Here is an 18,163-nt window from a genome sequence, read left to right on the forward strand (position 1 = left end):
TACAAACGCAGACATAAAAAAATGCACACCACCCAACACCCAGCTTAAACTTAATTAACATTTTATTGTATTCATGAAAACTGTATACAATTCAATATTTGGGTTATATACAAAGAATCACTTACAGTTATGCATGATTGATGAAACCTTGATGCGTTCAAAGTCAATAGCTACAGCTTCAGAAACATTCTGTGTCAGATTTGAGACTTCTCATTGCAATGTTTACCCAGCTCCAGATATTCAAACACTACATGTAACTACACCATGCAAGAGAAACCAAATATTAATTCATGTGATTTATCCACTGCCACGCTCCAGAACACTTCAGCATGGACATATGTTGAACAATCGTGGTACAGAAAAACAGCATGCTACTGTTCCTCTTTTCTCCCCTGCTGTTACAACATATGTTACATAAATACATGATTTCTCACTAGATCTGAAACTGAAACAATTACTTGTTGAGTTTGCCTTCTCACTTTTCAAGTAATTTGATTATACATAAAACAGATTTCAGTATAAAAATACATGGTTAAACTGAACTACCTATATGCAAAAGCTAAATGATTGAAACTAGATGAATCCATCTATCTAATAGTTTTAGCAAACATGCTAATATTTTTATGCTATATTCGCCTGGATCCACAGTTAATATACACAAAGTACAGCATGTATTGTGATATATTGAATTACATGTAATGTGACTATCTGACATATTTATAGACTTAGTCTGAATTATATTACAATACAAGTCTACTCCATCCATATCATTCTGTACTCAGGGTCATCACCGTAAGGCATCATGTCACTTGAATATAAAATATATTCATAGCACCATCACAGGACCTGACAAGACCAGATTCCCTGGTATAAACTTGAACTTTGTTGTATTCAAAATCAAATCTTAAATTCTAACACAATACCTCTATGAATGATGATCAGACAGTCCTTTAACAGAGGATCACATCAGGTCAGTTTCTTCGAAGCAAGTCTGAGCCAACTCTTCTAGATTCAAACGAGGACGCTTTCAGAACAGCTCATCAGATTTATACAGAATTATTTCTGACTGGTAGATAATAAAATCTGCAATACATATCCTATAGCTCTTGTCACTGCTGAATAAAATGGTATCTAAGCCACAATGAGAGTACAACTTGTACCGAGGAAATATAATTTGTTCTGGGATTTCTTTGTCGAGACTGAAGTTCTGAAACACATCATTTACACAGCAGACACATTATAATAATTAATGGCTCAAGACCCTATACTTCATTTAGACAGGGTAGTTAAAGTTCCTCTGGTTGCACCTGAGATAACGTCCTTTGAAACCTTTGTGTAGGAGTATTGGATTGGACTTAAAACTTTTCATGACAATTTGGCAAGTTCATATTCATTACCTCCATTATCATCCAATCTTCTTCTCAAAGACAATTCTCTTGGCTTCCTTTACAGTAATGTCTTCCCATCTTCAATATCACACTCTCAGTTTGGTTCTTTGACTCCTCATTCACACTCCACATCCCTCATTTTACCACAACTCTGGTATGCTATTTCTCCATAACCTTCTGCCTTCCTCATCAACCCTTGTTTTACTACCACCCTTCGTATCCTGTTTCTCTCATCACACTCCTCCCTGACCCCTCATTTTACCACCAACCTGAACATCCTGTTTCTCACACATGGAACCCCTCCTTCCACCTCCCCTTCACACATACTCATACATACACACACACATTTTCTCACACACACCTGTCCCCTACCCCAGCAACCACGTCCCCTTCATAATTCACAGGGCCCTCTGCCCTACCTTCTCAGCCTATCACCATCTTCATCCTGGTGTCCTGTTCCCTTTCCCCCTCAGTCCCACTCCCCCTCATCCCTCTCCTCCCCATCTTCATCCTGTCTGTTCTCCACTGGAGGCTCCACAGGCTGGATGTTGTTCAACAAGTCCCGCATAGCATCCATCAACACGCCAATACCTCTTCGCAAGTTGTTCCCTTCTGGGTTATCTCCCCCTGCTGCTCCCTCTGCAGCTGGAGCTGCTGCTGGGGCTGGATCCGGGTCCTGGAATGAAGTGTCATTGTCAGCATGGTCAGACTCATGTCCTGAAATGCTTTGAATAGTATTTCAGATACAGTAGGTGAATATGGTTTTATGCCATTTTTAACAATATCCCAGCAACATCACCGCAGGGGTCATCAGAGCTTCACTCCTTTTACCCATGTAGGTAATTGAACCCTGGTTTTCAGTGTGACAAGTGAATGCTTTAACCACTAACCACTCAGTATTATACCTTGATCTGGAGGTGACAAAGATTGAAGTGAAACCAATAAGATCTTTGTCCTGAACTGCTTCAAACTATATTTAATTGATATTATTATTCACTGATCAGTACTATACTGTGATATTTGTTAAATCAGAGCAAACCGGACGTGACAAAGGCAAAAAAGTGAATCAACAAGCACAAGCACACAATTGGAGAAAAGTTAAGATTTACAGTTTATCCTGCCACAACTAAGGGACACAACTCAGTTTGAGGAAACCTATGTAATCGGGCAAACTGGGATTAAATTCCCTAAAGGATGCAACTCTACAAAGCGAACTTCTCAGACTACTAGGCCAGGTGTGCCCCTATTTTCTTTACGTATCCTCAAAGATGTACACGTACATTGGGGTTGTAGTTAGGCAACAAGGACCGCAGAAAGAGAGAAAGTGAACTGCCTCCCTGCTCCCCTCTTCGACCCCTGAAACAAACAGTAATTGTTCATTACTAATTTCAATAGAACAGCTATTCAACAGTGAAAGTTACACTTTCCCAAAGTATGAGAAGGTGGTGTTATTCTTTCCCTCTTTGTCATGTTTCTGAGCCAATTCTGTTATCCAGCTATGAATATCACTAGCCATGATTCAGCTGTAAACATTTTACACTCATGTTGGATGTGGACCTCATAGTGTTTATGTCAAGCTCTGAGATACGGATACAAGCAATTACTTGAAATAAATTCAGACTTAAGAAAAGTCCCATGACTTAACAGAAAAACTATATGTCATCATTGACTATTACCAATAACAACAGACAAACATCCAGTCTCTGCAATGAACATACAGTGCACTCTGTCTAATTCGGACTGGCTTTGGACCAACTAAAAGGTGTGAATTAGACACCAGCCCTAGTTACACACATTTCACACAGAATGTAATGGAATTATCTCCCTTTGACAATCATACAATTACATATGATACACATGTAACTTGAATGCATAGAAAGACGAAAACACTTACTTACTTACAATTGTTGATTACATACATGCATACAAAACCTTCACCTTGTGTAGAAATCAGGCATCAAGGACTGTGACTGACTGTTAAGTGACTGTTTAAGGATCATGGTTTCTGTAGTGGCTTCGAGTGTAGCCACATGATTCATCAGTTCAAGTGGGTTTTGCATTATGGCAAAATGTTATATTTCTCTTAGCATCTCTAGAATCTTTGGATATGTGAGGCTCTTTTTACAGAAAAACTATGGTTTCTAAATACGTTCATAAAATACAACAAAAACGAGCCCAGATACTTTCATTTTCAGTCTGAATCTGTGGTAATCCTGCCATACATTCTAGACTTGCATGTGTTGCGGGGTCTGCATGACAGACTGAGTCAGCTCACCTGACTCGTCGTTCGTAGGTTGTAACAGAATCATGAGGAGGCAGAGGGTCGTAGCTCAGAATAGGAGATGTCGTCAGTTCCTGGAAGGAAACAGATACTTTCAACTTGCAATAAACTTCTGAGTGTAAATCCTCATTAAAATACCCTGCCATTGTCCCCCTGCTGTGCAATGATATCTAATGTGGGCACTATGGATACATTGTATTATCAGAGAGTGGGGAGTGAGTGAGTTTAGTTTTACATCGCACTCAGCAATATTCCAGCTATATGGCAGCGGTCTGTAAATGTTCAAGTCTGGTCCAGACGATCCAGTGATCAACAACATGAGCATCGATCCGCGCAATTGGGAACCGATGACATGTGTCAACCAAGTCAGTGAGCCTGACCACACGATCCCGTTAGTCGCCTCTTACAACTAGAATAGTCACATTTTATGGCAAGCATGGGTTGCTGAAGACCTCTTCTACTCCGGGACCTTCATGGGTCTGAGAGAGAGGGATTACAGGTACAGACCAAATACACACAGACAGAGGTGAAGCAGTTAGTCAAGCATAAAGTCAGAGAATGTTTCGTGATGTGTTGGGTTCTTTAAAATTAGAGTAAAGATGGTTTTAAACTGCTTTTTAGCAACATTCCAGCAATATCACAGCAAGGACACCAGAAATAGGCTTTACACGCTGGATCACTGTGGGGAATCAAACCCATTTCTTCAGCCTGATGAGTGGAAGCTTTAACCATAATGCTACCCAACCACCGAGGGCTTATTAAAGAATAATGTCATAACACTGGAGTCACAGACAAGCTTCTTTTCCACTAGCCCTGACATATATATATCTGGGACCTTCTGCATGTTATGTAGCTGCATGGGATCATGTTTACTGTAGCAAACTGCATTAAGCCAAGGGAAATCTGTTGAACCATCATAAGTTTACATCAGTTGCAGTTGAGTGGTGGGGCAGCCTAGTTGTTACAGCATTCGCTCATCACAGTGAAGACATGGGTTTGATTCCCCTCATGGGTACAATGTGTGAAACCCATTTCTGCTGTACCCCGCCATGATGCAGTTGGAATAATGCTTAAAGCAGCGTAAAATCAAACTCACTCACTCACTCACTCACTCACAAATGAGATCAATCAAACATGTGTGGGAATATCTTTCTGTTCACTGAAAGGACTTACTGGGGGAAGTTCAGCTGTGGCATCCTTGATCTCTGACACGATGATGTGCCGGTAGATGTTACGTGGCGTGCCTTGGTACCGAATACTTCGCCTGTAGATCAGATGACAAAACAATATTGCTCAATACAACCAACCCTAAGATTTATCATACAAATCTACAGTTCCCCTCTTTTTATCCTGACAGTATTTTAAATGACCATTGAAACTCTTGTGCAAATGGGTGAAAATGAACTGTGCAAGCTCTCATTTCTCAAAAAGCTGTATTCGCCCCTAGCCCTCACCCAGATGCCATTATCTTATTTGGTGAACCTTTGACAGACCACAACCCCATCCCCCAAACCTTACCCAAACCTGATTCACTTTAGCTCACTCCCTTCTATATTACCTCACCCCTTCCCTCTATATTCTCTCACCCCTTCCCTAAACCTGATTCCCTCCAACCAACTACCCCCTATATTACCTCATCCCTTCCCTCTGTATTATGTACGTCCCTTCCCTCAATATTCCCTCACCCCTTCCTCAAACCTAAGTCCCTCTAGCCAACTAATATCTATATTACCTCACTCCTACCCTCCATATTATGTGACCATTCCCTCTATATTACCTCCCTTCCTTCTATATTCCCTCACCCTTACCCTCTGTATTACCTCACCCCTTCCTTCTATGTTACCTCACCCTTCTCTTCTATATTCCCTCACCTTTCCTCAAACCTCAGTCCCTCTAACCAACTGTCGTCTAAATTACCTCACCCTTCCCCTGTATATTACATCACCCCTTCCCTCTATATTACATCACCTTTCCCCTCTACATTCCTTCACCACGTCCCTCTAACCAACTCTCCTCTATATTATCCTGAATTACAATTTTTACATGATTTGCGTTATTTTAGAAATGACTTCTCCCCGTTGTTAGGCACTGTCCTTGTGTCAATACACTTAACAAGACATAGTTACTACAATTCCAATAATATACTACACACAATCAAATCATTCTCAGTCATACCCTTTACAATACACTGTAAATGACTTATACACATATGCTGCACCAGTTATTGATTATACTGTTCCTACCTCAGTTTGTGTGAGACTGAGAGGCAATGTGTGTATTGCACAGGAACCAGGTGTTACATGTAATCAATATGGGTATTGTGTTTGTTATCCAAGTCTCCTGGCTTTCTGAAACGTTTGGAATGACTCCTGAAACATCTTGACATGCTAGTATAAGCCTCCATAGCTCAGTGGTTAGAGCACTGGTCTTGTAAACCAGGGGTCGTGAGTTCGATCCTCACTGGGGGCTGAATTCCCTTTTTTTTTTAATATGTAATTTTTACAAGGAGTTTGAAACAAATGAATTATGTAGTTGTATATGCTATAAATATACTTGACTTATCAAAATTATATCTAAATATCATATATTATTTCTAGGAGCATATCCGTTCTGAATCCAAACATACTATTCTGGAAACAATACCATTTATATTTAGTTTAACTACTCCTTGAAGCTCAGTATAATTCCCTGATAGTAAACAAACCTGTCTTCCAGTTTGGTTATTTCACTAAACCCAAAGAATAAACATCACACTAGCATTTGAGTTGTGGTTACAGGCCTATATATAATACCTGTATATTGCACTGTCCATAGCAATAAAACAAGGGGTGGACCTAAGGAACTGCAGTGTGTAGCAGAATTTGCATTATTTACAAATGATTCTGTGTGTTTAAATCCAAGATACAGTCTTGCTATGATTCTTGGTTCAACAGAACCATAACTAGATGCCCCTGTTTCCCTTATGATGTTGGTGATGTCAATAAAACCAGCATCAACATTGGTTTTCCAACCCCATTACACTATCATGCACTCTTATTCTGAACTCTCCCAGCAGCAATAATCGCCAATCCTCTTGACCAGTTCATAAGTAACTATCTACAACACCCCAAAAACAGACTTAAAAGACTGAAATTTACTTAACATTCTGTATTTTACTTTTCAAGAAAGAGAAGTGAGGGTCCATCACTGAAAAGAGAGTTTGTATTGTTTGTTCAGGGAATTTTAATATGTGGCCCAAATGTCACTATATTTGATAAATTTTTATAACAAATGTTGGATATAGTAACTGACACACTCCTCTAGCACTGCTAAGTGATGGCCTTACTTTTGCCTGGCATCCTCAACCAGTGGGTCTTTCCTGTCCACTCTCGCCAACACCTCCTTCACGTTCCTCTCCAGCCAGGTCATAGCATCAGGCTCCTTCCAGCAGGAGAAACTCCGCCCTATGTACAGAGCTATCAGCTGCTTCAGCGCCACCGTCTGACTGTCAAATGGAAGGATGATATTTGTTGTGTTAATCATATTTCCACTGTCTGAAGTGTTCAGCAGGAAAACAAGTCTGGCATCACAAGATAGACCTGTTGAATAACAGTTTCAATACCAACACTGTTAGTAGGTTCTTTGTGAAGTGTAATATACAGTACCTGCATCAAACAGTGTGTTGGTACACAACCTGATGTATCAAGTGCTATTCTTGTACGACACTGTCCTTGTTAAACGCCTGCCATGAACAGTGCCTGCCTAATACGGAGCTTGCCTCCTACACTACCACCTTACTATCTCATGTTGTTGATCACTGGATTGTCTGGTTCAGCCTTGATTACTTACAGACAGTGGCCACACAGTTGAACATTGTTGAGTGTGTTGTTAGCACCAAAAAAACAAAACCTCCCAACAAAACCCACCTCCTATAGTGCCAGTCTCATACAATGCTTGTCCTTCAGAATATATGCCTCCCACAGAACCTCTTTCTTACAGTGCCTGCCTTGTAGTGTACAGTGTCTGCCTAATATACAACCTGTATAACACCTGTTTCCTACAGCCCCTATGAAGTACAGTACATGCGTAATACAGTGGTTACTGCCTACGGTGCCTGCCTCGTACAGTGTATGATAGATACAATGCCTGGCATGAACTGCTCACCTGTTCTGAGCGGCAGGTCCAAAAAATGGATGTGATGTGACAGCACTATCTGGGTTGACACTGCACTTGTCCAGCAGTGGCATCAGAATCCCCGGAAACATGATCAGGCTGGACTGGAGCTACAAACAACCACACATTCTGTATTATCTTACCTCACGCATGAATGTCGCTTTCTGATTGCCTAAGCGCTATTCTATTATTTTCACTGTACCCCGCTTACAGGCGATGTATTATTTTCAATGTACACTGCTGGGAATTCCGAACTCTTCTGGTGCTTCATGGTAGTACTTTTTTACCTCAAATAACATTGAATCATACATCAAGCACGAAAATTACCGATGTTTTGCGACTGAAAATCGATGGAAGGGATATAACTCGAATCTGTTTACCTTATGTCGTCTCCAAAATAGAGATTAGCCTTGCATTCAACAGAAGTGCTTCAAACAGCTCGAAATTAAAACTTGGGTGTTCGGTAAGATAAATATGTTGTTCACTGGTCCCTCGGGGTCCATGGGCTCTTGTACCCTTAGGTTTGTTTTTGTTCCCCGTTTGCCCATGGCCCCCTCATGACCAGTGGACAACATGTAATGTTACAATGTATACTCTCTCTCAGGGTTCTACTTGGCACATATCACTCAGTCCTACATACGTATCATCTAGGAAAGAATAAAAGAAAGTCTAACAGGACGGACCCAAAAGAATGTGGTTATTGGAATGATTGAACCTATTAACACAGAAGCAAGAAGATATTTATCAGATAGGTTTGTTGTGACAAATTGTGTTTAAATGTTTGGACAGTCCATAAAAAAACTTTCCTGACTTAATCACTAGCTTTGGTTCAAGCAAGGAAATCTCCATCTTTATTAAAAACACAGCATCACACTATATACTATTTCTTTTACTTTCAGTTGCTTCGGCCATCAGTAACCCTTGCTTGTCATAAGAGGCTGCTAACAGGATTAGGTGGTCAGGCTCATAGTCTTAGTTGGCACAAGTCATCGGTTCCCAGTTGTGCATATAAATGTTCATGCCGTTGATCACATCATTTTCCATATTGCCAAGCACCTCCATGCAATGCTAAAGCCACAAAATGAAGCAAGTCTAGATTTCCCATGTTTTCCCTGAATCTCCCATCTCACTGGGGCTCCTTTTCAATTTAAATGAGTTCATTTGTTACTATCAAAATTATATATATATTCAGGGACTAAGCATTAGTCTACAGTGGTCATCCCAGGACCTCAGTTAAAATGGGGATGAATCCGGGTAAAGCTGCTTGCCTAATTTGACAACAAATGTGCTCCAATGTATACTATGAAGTCCAAGCTCTCAGGGTCAACCTGACAATCAGTCATCTAATCAGTCTCCGTAACCAACCTTGTTTAGTTTCACTTGGTTTGTGGCCTGTGTGCTTGATGTCAGCAAGATCGTGTGCAACCAAAAGTCACACCTGTGAACTACAATGGTCACACTTAGACAGAAAACCTTGCATCTTGTGTACATATCTCACGGTGCATAACTCACCAGGTTATCTGCAGCATCTGTACTTTCCTGGTTTTGATTGGCCACATGGAACATTGCCAGCGGAACAGAGAATGCAAAGTTGGGCAACTGGGTCAGGTTCCGATGAGCCTGCAAATGACACAATCCAATATAAATGCCATGGCACTGAGTGAGTGAGTGAGTGAGTGAGTGAGTGAGTGAGTGAGTGAGTGAGTGAGTGAGTGAGTGAGTGAGTGAGTGAGTGAGTGAGTGAGTGAGTGAGTGAGTGATTTCTAGAATATCAGGGATATATTTTTAAGATACCAATTTGTCACTTGTTTCTATTTTCATATCCTAAGACAGTGAATTCTCTTTAACTTGTTTCATAAGGAATCACAGCTAAAGTGTGGATATACCTTGAGCACTTTGATTTGAAAAAGGAAACCCAAAACTACAAACAGGCAGAATACCTCCTGCATCTTAAAAACAAATTGTAGATTATTGAAAATTAATTCACTTCTGCTTAAAGAACTAACTGAAAAGAGGTACACAAAGCAAGTCTAAGTACACAGCTTTCTAAATCCACTCACCTCCCACTCATGGTACATGCGAATGATGAAGCTAAACTGTTCAGCTCGCAGTGCATAGAAGTCAATCATCAGCAGTACACACATAGGGTCACCGTCAGGGTCCAAGCTGTAATATGTGTAGCCTTATTCAACAATCAGTGACAAGAAATATAACATAAGCCTTGAAACACATTTAAGTTTTAATTCAAGGGAATTTGTTTGCTGTTTAATGCTGTGCACAGCCATATTCCAGCAATATGTGACACCCCTCACAAGGCAGCAAGTAATTTCATGAGTGAAGATCTATTATCCTAGACATTTCTATAACACTGATATCCAGTTCGCCAGTTCAACTGCTCACGCACACTTTGCTTTTCTCCAGATCATTGGATGGCCACTGCAGCTGTACATCGTATTTTCAATCTCAACTCCCTTAAGATCATACAACTCTTGCAGCCTGCTAGGTGCACTGAATTAATGTGCCTTTACCATTGTTACGAGGTACCCACTCACAGCTGGGTGGACTGGGGCACATAGTCACAGTACTTTGTCTATATTTACTGAGCTTTGCTGTACCCATAACCAGGTGTTTGCACATACTTGTGTGGCCACCATCTGGTCATCTACCAACAGATTCATGAGTTCTCTTAAGTGCACAGGGTTGTGTACTGCACACTAAGTAAAGAGTCTACACACAGATGACTCCAAAGCTTTTTACACGGTCACAAATAAGTTCCATCCCAGCACCTCCAAGCTTGCTGGATTACTTAGGAGATAAACATACTGTGTTGGAAAATCAGAGGTGTATAACGAAATTATAGTAGCTCTAAATTTGATTGAAAACCGAACGCGTAGCGTGAGGTTTTAAATACAAAATTTAGAGCTATATCTAGAGGTATATAACGTGATTATATACCTCTGAATGACTTTGATTAACCAATCAGAATCCAGTATTTACTGAAGTCATGGTAGAATATAGTTTGGCATGAAATGCATGTGGACCTGTCTTTTTTTTAACAAACTCTTCATCCAATGTTCCAACCAATCTAAAACTTTGCAAGTGGATGTTTTGTCAGACAACCTAATCACACTGTAAATCACCGATTTTATGCATTTATATGAACTAGCGCCTAAACAGCTTGCCCACCACAACAATGTTACCAGTAAGTGCAATAGTTTCCAAATTTTGCTAGTCAGGTCATCTATGCCAGAAAGTTACTAGCCCACAAAATAATTCACTAGCCAGTTGTGAAAATAATTCACTAGCCTGGAAATGTAAATGTAGACACAGTTTTCATCATTAAGCTGTTAATATTATGAGCATTTTTAACACACTGTAATCTTGCATGATTTAAAAGTGTATTATAACTTAAAAAGTTGGATAGAGTAGTAAATTTACTAAATGACCCCATGAAATTTCAATAGCCAGTTGGGCAAGTGACTACAGAGATTTACTTGCCCGACTATATTTTCACTTGCAATGGGCTAGTGGGCCAGTGGGCCAGTGGCTATTTTGAACACTGGAATACATAAAAGGTCATTGTCCTCCATTTGTAGAACACTGAACATCCGACATCCCAAAAATTGAATGAGATGAAAAGAGTGCTTGATAAAAACAGTTTGCAGATATATTTTGCATACAATTATTCATGTGTCATGGTAATAGATACTGGTTAGGTTAAACTGGTTCTGGTTCATATCTACTCAGTAACCTTTCTTAATGACTAGTTTATACCTACCTGAGAAGAAGTTTACAGAACTCCAGAGCAGTCCTGTTGCACCCCCTCTGTCCTACTGACAACAGATGTCGGAACAGGCACAGGTACATTGCCCTGTAGACATACAAACATCATATAGCTTGTTCAACAGACATACAATCATACAGTTTGTTCAACAGACCTAAAAACATCATATAACTTGTTCAGACATACAGACATCAAGTAACTTCTTCAACAGACATACAAACATCATATAGCTTGTTCAACAGACATACAAACACCATATAGCTTGTTCAACAGACATACAAACATCATATAGCTTGTTCAACAGACATACTAACAGCAGATAGCTTGAACAGCATGCAGACAGCTTCTCTTACTTTATGAAGACAGTTTAATTCTCACTGTATTACCAGTACCTGTTCTCTTGCCTCCTGAAGTCGAGTCTGCAGGTGCCGGTTGTCATACTGAAGGACGGATGGAACGTATGCTCAAATGCATACAGAGCTCTCTCTATAATGAACAATAACAAATTGTTAAAAGTTCAAATTCACACCATCTCACGCGCTTTTTGATGGAGTTTCAATTCATGGCCTACATGCTCCAAAGACGGACACATATAAGGAAGACATCTAGGACAAGTCCCCATTGCCCTGAACACAGTACAAAACGACTGGTCATTCCAATTTTTATCACTGGCAGCCAAAAGAACACTGTGATATCCCATATGAAAGAAATGTGTTTGCAAATTTGAGATTTTTCCATTTTTCTCAAAAAGGATTAACAATGTCAAAATACAAGGTATTTAAATTGAGCCCATGCCTGTGATTGATGACCATGATGACAGTATGTCTGTCTACCTTCTGGTGGATCACCTTCCTAATCAATTAACAGTCTGTCTACATGTGGCATGTCTGCAGATTGCAGTGGGTACACAAGTACACCTCTAAATGTTAGACTATGTAAAACTTGACCTGTCTAAACATGACCTGGATTAACATTACTAGAATTTGTAGAAGAGACAACTAATTTGGATCAGTTGCTCAAGCTTGATTGACCTCGTAGGTAGTGGCTGATACCATGACAATGCTGGATGCTGCTCATGATATCAACCACTGGATTGACTACAGAAAAACAGTTGGAATAAAAATTATGTTAACAAACAACAAACCTTAGTCACATAATAACTTGAAATGCCTTACCAATAAGTTCAGCAGCCATCTGCATATCTTCACTCATCTTAAAGACATCACTTAACTGGATGAGTCCATTGATGTGGTAGGGGTGCATCTGCAGCAAATTCTGTACAAACACAAAACATTCAGTGTCTCAAGGAACTGTGGCCCAGCTGGGAAACTATTGGGTGACTAAAATACTGTAACAATACTGAAGCAATTGCTTCCATTGTCAAATAAAGGAATGATGCCAAAGCAGTACATGTGTCTGGACCACTATAAGCCCATCAGTAAAATCTAAAAATAACGATCTGATTTTGAAAGTCATGTTCCTGCTCTAGGATCTTTGTTCCAAGAACAAATAGAAGCATGCCGTAACAGTAACTTTGAACATATACCTGTTCATTTCATGCCTAATAAAAATTTGAGTTTTGTTCAAATAAAGATCTTCTGTCAAATGACCTCATCCCCTTTACTAGCTCTGCAGACTTACAGCAATGTTCTGTGGGTTGAGTGACTCCACAGCTTCCAGAAATTTGAACTCGGTCTGCTGGTATTGGTGATTATGTTCAAATGTAAACAGCTGACAGTTTGGACGGTTGTCTAGAAGTGACATAGATAAACCTATAACAGACACAAATTTATTTTGTTATTAAAAGTGTGGATTCATACTGCCTAGTTATGGGTCAGACACATTGACCTAACCCAGTCTGTCAAGAGCAATAAGACTGACCGAGGACCTATCACATGGCCAATATGAATGAGTGAGTGAGTGAGTTTGGATTTACGCCCCTTTCAGCAATAATCCAGCGATATCACGGCGGGGGACACCAGCCTCACACATTGTACCCACGTGGGGAATCGAACCCAGGTCTTCGGCGTGATGAACGAACGCTTTAACCACTTGGCTACCCCCCCGCCCCTGGCCAATATGAAAACACTCAAATAATAGCATAGTTATAAATGATGTACCAGAACTATATGTTCCCAAATAGTAAAAAAATAGATAACAGTAAAAGTAAATAGTAAATGTTAAAATAGTATAGTAAAAATGTCACAATCTATTGTCTAGTTGTGATTGCAGTTTAAGGAATGCAGTATCACTTTCAAAGGCTGTATTGAAAAGGCTAAGCTGGCCTGATCTGCTCATATCCTGTAAAGCTCACGATGAAGGCCACTTTGAGCTCTGAGCTTATTGCTCTACCTGGCTTCTAAATCCATTGAGTGAAGAATTCAGACTTACATGAACAAAATTTCTTCATCTCTACTACAAACTTAAATGGCCAGTTCCGATGCAACAGACACTTTAAGATCCAAGCAGTTATGGAACAGACTTAGTAACTCATTATCGTTTTAACTGAATAACTGATCAAATTCAAAACTGTTCTAAAAACCTAATCGAAGGGGTTATGTTGTGAGAAGTAACTGGGAGGATTTCTTCATGATTCTATCATATCACCTGTTCTTCCAATCGCTGGCCAGTTGTCTCGAGGCTGGACTAGCTTCGTCCCTCTATGGAAAGTTCTATGTCTTCCTCTCTGCCGACTTTGTATTGAGGAGAGACATTTATAAGTGAAGTATCATAAATTCATAATTATTTACAATCAGAATATATCGCCTAACATTTAAACATGATAACTGTTCATAGTCATGGAAGTGCAGATGGAAAAGATAGCAAAGTTATTATGATTTTGGAGGTGTGTGTGTGTGTGTGTGTGTGTGTGGGGGGGGGGGGGGGGGGGGCAGTATACATCAATGAACAAATCAAACCTTCAGTATAAACGCAATAATACAAAGACCATTTACATCTGCTATTAGAGTAATTAGTGTACCTCATCAGAGAATTAAAGTGATTATTTCAGTAAAAATATTCTCATATCAATTCCAGGTGAAACTACTTGACTTACTTTGTTTCTTGCTGAACTACCCTGGAACCAAATATCCTCCTCATTTCATTATCAGGATTTAGATTCCTGTTGACAAAAAAGAAAAACACAATCAATAATGGTCCTGTCAAGTCAATGCTGTATCTATCAATTTTATCAAAAGCATGTCTTTTCAGAAAACTATCAGACTGTTTTGTAATCCTGGTTACTAGCTGAATATTTTCTAATGACAGGTGTATAATGAACTATAGTTAGAATGTACTAAAAATAGTGGACCCCTTGACATTATTACAAGACTGAAGCACTTTACTGTATTTGTATTTTTTATTCTGACTTCTTTGGTTCAAGATACCCAAGAAGATCCTGACTAGGAATGGTTTTCATTAACCCATGCTTGTTGCAAGAGGCGACTAACAGGATCAAGTAGTCAGACTCACAGACTTGGTTGACATGTCACTGCATAGAACGAAGCTCATGATGTTGATCACTGGATTGTCTGGTTCAAACTTGATACTTTGTGCAACATAGCAGCAATATTGCTGCATTAAACAACAAACCAACAAACTATCCAACCACCTTTGGTCCAAGATAATTACAGCAGTGGGACCAACTCTGCCATAGAATCCACACATTCTTTAATGTGTCTTGTTTCCTTACCTGTGTTCCACATTTAGCAGAGCTCGCATGTCACTGGTTATCGTGTCTACCACCACACCACCACCAGAAGTCTGGTCTGTCAGTCCCAGGATACGATTCACCTCTCGTATACCAGCATCAATCTCATCTTCACCCTGCTGTCAAACAGTACAGCATCACAGACAGAAAACAAACACTTATAGGCCTATTACTTCAGAAGGGTCAAAATATATCTGCAGTTGCATACAACTGGTTTATGGCAAATCTATTTTTCATTACAATTTTCCCTAGTAGGTTAATGGGACAGCTACAAGTCACGAAGCTAGCTCATTCAACTCATGTTGCTATAAATGAATACAGGAAAGTTTAAAATATTCTTACATCTCCAGTGGGTGCAGCTGTGTTATCATTTTCTTTTCCTTTTTTCTTTTTTTTCTTTTTCTTCTTTTTTGTGACAGCTTTTGGGGAATTTTCCTCGTCCTCTTCCACAGGATTTTCAGTTTTCTCTTTATTCTTTTCCCCATTCTCTTTAGTTTGTTTCACATCAGCTTCATCATTAAGTTCAGCTGGTTTTACAGGTTCAACAATGATCAGCTCCGGCTCCTCTTCAACATCATCATTCAACTGAAATTGAACATCACAACATATTCTTTTTCAAAATGGAAACAGATTTTCACAAACTGTACCACTCATAGGGGTGAAATGATATTCTCTTACCACGGTTTGGTACGAATTGTGGTATAAGGACCTCGGTTCAGTCCACTTTAGTTCGGTATATGAGATATCATCATGTAGTAGAAAAGTGACATCAGAAGGCTTACATTGTTTGATAACATTGAAAAAAAATAACTATTATCTTTGTTATTTGGAATAAACACAACTGTCCTTTTATGACTAGACAGAAATGACAGAACAAAATATCAAATTTTGGGAATGCATTATGGTGTACCGCTGCTCTATGGCATACTGTTTCAGCAGTAGCTACTTATATGGAGAATATACTCAAGTGTTTGAATTTTCTGTCGAACCTCAAGGTTTTCTTCTGCAGAACTTTAATGTTGGGACCTAATAAACTCCCTAATTTGATGTTAGGGTTCAAGGTTCTAATGTTATGTTTTACTCTGTACTTGAATATGTCTTTGCTAGAGGATCTAGGTTATATTAACTCTGTCGGATCGATGATTTCGGAACACCCAGAACTGTAGAGCTGTCCTATCCTTTAAATTTGTTCAGTATTCAGCAAAGAACATAACTTTCAGTGTTTAGTAAAACCAGAGTTGTTACTATATAAAACTGCATGCAGATTACAGCCAGAATGTTAGATATCATATATTTATCAAAACTGTCAATGTCATTCGAACAACGTTGATTTCTTGGTTTGTTTTATTTCATTGTTGGACAATGCCGATTGTTTTTGCTCTGTTTGTTGTTACAGACACAATCTAATAATTGAAACCCGTGAAGGGCCAGGTTAAAACTGTTCATGTTGTAAGAAGCAGCTAATGGAACTGTGTGGACAGGTTCTCTGACTTGGTTGACACGTCACCATAGCTCAGTTGAGTGATGCTCATGATGTTGATCACTAGATTGTCTGGTCCAGATTCAGTAATTTACAGGCAACTGCCATATAGCTGGAGTATTGCTGAGAGTGACATTAAACGATGAACAAATCAGCAGTCACCAAAGTTGCCAAGCCTGGCCACCCAGTCAGTATGAGATTTATGACAATGTGAAAATCCAAGGTATTTAAATACAACAACAGTATTTAATCGGCGTATATTACTGTCTTAATGGGACTTGTCAGCTGCACAGAGCTGAAGAGCAGTTCATCTCTTCCTTTTATATCCCAGTGTTAGGGGTTTTGACGATGTAAGACAAAAACGTAATTTTCATCTTAAATATCATTTAACGTTTTGTTTTTGCTAACCTTGATTGATACAGATATATTCATATATTTCACACAAAAATATGTGTTTCCTACAAAAATAGCATTGATGACATCGTATTGGCGAATTTGTAGCTGCTTGCAACATCTGGCTATTTTGTATATGTATTCAACGATGACTCCTACTTTTACCTCCGCACAGCCAGGGAGTGTTTTCATCACGTGGCTTCCTGTTTAATACATAACCTGTCAACAGCAGACGACTGATCTTGCTGGATTTCCCTCAGCATTTTTTGTTAAACAGGCAACTGATTTTGCATCTGAAGTGGTATTAGCGATCTTGGGTAAATAATATTGATGTTTATTTGCTCTTTAAATAACTTAACTTCTGGATTTAAATTGTCAATAAAACGTCTCATGACAGGAACTGAGCATCCGCCCTACTGTGAAACTATGAAACTGTTTTTGCACTCCAATCGCGCGCGCACTTCCTCGATATAGCGCTAGCAATGCAATCGTCGAAATCACCAGAGCGTCGAATTCAGCTAACTTTGGGACTTTTAATTTACTTTAACTTTTAATTTACAATCATCTGCGATATTTGAAAACGAAAATGGTTATCATCTGCTATCTGTATTACGTGAGTTGTTGTATATACATGCACAATTCTAAATACAGACATACCAGTTCAAAGGGGTTAAAAGCTGGTTTCCTTCGCTTATTTTTCTTTTTGCTTTTTACTTCTTGAAATTCAGCTTCTTCGGGGGAATCTGAGTCGACTACAAGTTCGACTGGGACGGCACTGAGGATGTCCCCGTCGCCCTGAAGTCTCCTTAAAGCCCTGCTAGACATGATACAGTGAAGCAATGAACTTTCAGCTAGATGTCTTCCAGACCATAAGTTTTCCACTATGAAAGCTGTCTGCTTTCACAACCGGAAGTGAAGATACATTAACTCCGTTACTAATCTGAGTGAAGGAAATATTCCCTACTAAAATTGATTG

The 18,163-nt window shown here is 39.4% G+C and overlaps 1 protein-coding gene and 1 non-coding gene across 3 annotated transcripts; one reads left to right on the forward strand and one right to left on the reverse strand.

Moving 5' to 3' along the window:
* Positions 1 to 44: 44 nt before the first annotated feature.
* Positions 45 to 18,121, reverse strand: LOC137258451 (ribosome quality control complex subunit TCF25-like). 2 transcript variants are annotated; one of them, XM_067796135.1, is made up of 17 exons: positions 17,845 to 18,121; positions 15,657 to 15,899; positions 15,297 to 15,433; positions 14,661 to 14,726; positions 14,213 to 14,298; positions 13,247 to 13,377; positions 12,781 to 12,880; positions 11,998 to 12,091; positions 11,600 to 11,692; positions 9,882 to 9,987; positions 9,334 to 9,441; positions 7,813 to 7,931; positions 6,995 to 7,153; positions 4,843 to 4,933; positions 3,664 to 3,743; positions 2,669 to 2,744; positions 45 to 2,064 (listed from the first exon to the last, which is right to left on the reverse strand). In XM_067796135.1, the coding sequence occupies exons 1-17, from the start codon at positions 18,010 to 18,012 to the stop codon at positions 1,858 to 1,860; spliced, it is 2,064 nt and encodes a 687-aa protein (XP_067652236.1). In that variant the 5' UTR covers positions 18,013 to 18,121; the 3' UTR covers positions 45 to 1,857. The 2 variants fall into 2 exon arrangements, with proteins under 2 accessions (XP_067652236.1, XP_067652237.1); XM_067796136.1 differs by having other exon boundaries at positions 1,823 to 2,064; positions 15,297 to 15,430.
* Trnat-ugu (transfer RNA threonine (anticodon UGU)) lies at positions 6,066 to 6,138 on the forward strand. The gene has a single exon. It is a non-coding gene; the product is annotated as a tRNA-Thr (tRNA).
* Positions 18,122 to 18,163: the final 42 nt, after the last annotated feature.

The sequence above is a fragment of the Haliotis asinina genome, chromosome 12 (assembly GCF_037392515.1).
Source record: "Haliotis asinina isolate JCU_RB_2024 chromosome 12, JCU_Hal_asi_v2, whole genome shotgun sequence".
NCBI lineage: Eukaryota > Metazoa > Mollusca > Gastropoda > Lepetellida > Haliotidae > Haliotis > Haliotis asinina.